Source organism: Diospyros lotus, chromosome 11 (assembly GCF_014633365.1).
Source record: "Diospyros lotus cultivar Yz01 chromosome 11, ASM1463336v1, whole genome shotgun sequence".
Lineage (NCBI taxonomy): Eukaryota > Viridiplantae > Streptophyta > Magnoliopsida > Ericales > Ebenaceae > Diospyros > Diospyros lotus.
The window spans coordinates 17,185,785-17,187,901 of NC_068348.1; the positions used below are offsets into that span (position 1 = coordinate 17,185,785).

General features: G+C 36.7%; 1 protein-coding gene across 1 annotated transcript; it reads left to right on the forward strand.

Moving 5' to 3' along the window:
• The first annotated feature begins 635 nt into the window (after nt 1–635).
• On the forward strand, nt 636–1,013 carry LOC127812753 (14 kDa proline-rich protein DC2.15-like). Its single transcript, XM_052353277.1, has one exon. It carries the CDS (start codon nt 636–638, stop codon nt 1,011–1,013), a length of 378 nt encoding a protein of 125 aa, XP_052209237.1.
• The last annotated feature ends 1,104 nt before the right edge of the window (nt 1,014–2,117 follow it).

A 2,117-nucleotide genomic window follows, 5' to 3' on the forward strand; every position in this document is an offset into this window, starting at 1 on the left:
AGCCTATCCCGAGCCACCATTCGGAAGCCTATCCAGGGCCACCGTTCGGAAGCCTATTGCGAGCCACCCTTCGGAAGCCTATTGTGAGCCACCCTTCGGAAGGAACCCTTCGGAAGCGTCCTTCGGAAGGAACCCTTAGTTTTGCAACCAAATCTTCGATCGAGTCTCAAGGTTGACGGCATCCACGTGCATTCTACTCCTAAAAATTCTAATTGTTGTATTTTGGCAACAACAGTATTTATTCAGACTTACCATTACACTAAAAATAATAATAGACATTATCCAAAAATTAATTAAATATCGAATAATATACTAAATATATTATTAAATAAATTATATTTTAAAAAAATTAGAAAAGATTTTGAGACTGATTTTAAAATATTTCAGCGACGAAATGTTTTTTCGCTAATTACATACAAAAATTTATTTTACTTATTTTTAAAATTTAAAGATGAAAATTTTAGTACCTCACTAATTTTAGCGAATGACAAGTTTTTCCGTCGCTAAATTTAAGAAAAAAAAAATGAAAAATTTTGTGCAATCAATAAGAATAAAGCCTATCAGCCAAGGTCTCCATTTGCATTCATCATTGAATCAACCAACCAATCGATTAATCAGCAGTTAAAAGCTTCGGTATGGCTTCCAAGTCCTTGGCTTCCACCGCTCTACTCCTCTCCCTCAACCTCCTCTTCTTCACTCTCGTCAGCTCCCAACCCGCATCGCCGCCAACTACGCCCGCTCCCTCGCCGGTCGGAGGTTGTCCCCGACTGGGTGTCTGCGTCAAGTTACTGGACGACCTCGCGACGGTCCTCATCGGGGGACCCACAAACAACCAATGCTGCAGCCTCTTCCCCGGCACCGAGCTTGATCTACAAGCCTCTTCCTGCCTTTGCGTCGCAATTAGGGTCCATGCCCTGGAGGTTCTTCATATCGGCGTTGATGGTTCCCTGGGCAGGATACTCAATTACTGCGGCAAGACCACCCCACCTGACTTCCGATGCCTTAAAGCTTAAAGAACTGTGTGCCATCACTCTTCTCTCTGTGCTCCTCACTTGTTCAACTGCTACTTAATCTAATTTCCATAAATCGTCTTCTCATGAGATGTGCTGATTAAGGACAGAGAACTACTTTCCTTAGTTATTTACATCATCTATCAATAAAATATACTTCCTACTTTAATAAACTCTTTCGGCATTCCTATTCCAACATGCATGGCAGGTTTTTCAGCTTCTTTAATTTGTCCTCTCTTGGTACTCAAATAAGTAGAGTTACAATATGTGCATTATTTGTTGTTTTTATTGACAAAGTTTTGTTGTTGATCAAGTACAATAAGGAGAAAAATAACGATAAAATTGATTAATAACATTTTTCTAGTTTTGAATCAAGGATAAGCATTTGATCATATATATTCCAAATATCAATTTTGAGCTATCTTTAGCTCCTTAGTCTCCTCCCTGTCGCTCCACGCCTAATTAAGTATTGGAGTTCCTTTCTCAGCCAGCCGCGGGGCTTTCGCTATTTCTTTTTGTAGTCTGCCAACACTTGAAAAGCTTCATTGAGGTTTTTGTCATTTGGTACATTCCTTTTTGTTATATATATTGGTTGTCAATTTTTACAATAACTAAAGAGGTGCCATATTGGGAAATGAAGGCTAGTCATATAACTAACTTGATGGCTGAAACCTAAAATCCCAAAAAAGAAGTTGTGTCGCTAAACACCAAGCTTCACTAGTCCCAACGGAGATTGTATATTAAGTATCAAAAAAGAAGTTGGTATAATGGATTGGAGATGAATTGAGAGGATAGTGTGAAAATTGCACTTTTGGGTTCAAGATAGTCTTAGGGATTTTTTTTTTTTTTTGGCGCGGGGGGAGGGGGGGCCGGGGGTTGGCCATGGTCCTGCCACTTTCACTTAGTTTTTTTAATATTTAATAATTAAATAAAAATAATATAATTCAAGATTATATAGCTGATAAAAAAATTTAAATTATGATAATTATTAAATAATTTAAATAATAATTTATTGTAATCATTAAAATGTGATAATAAAATAATTTATATTATTGCATTTCAAATTAACAAGATTAAAATTTTAATTATATTATAAATCTAATAAAT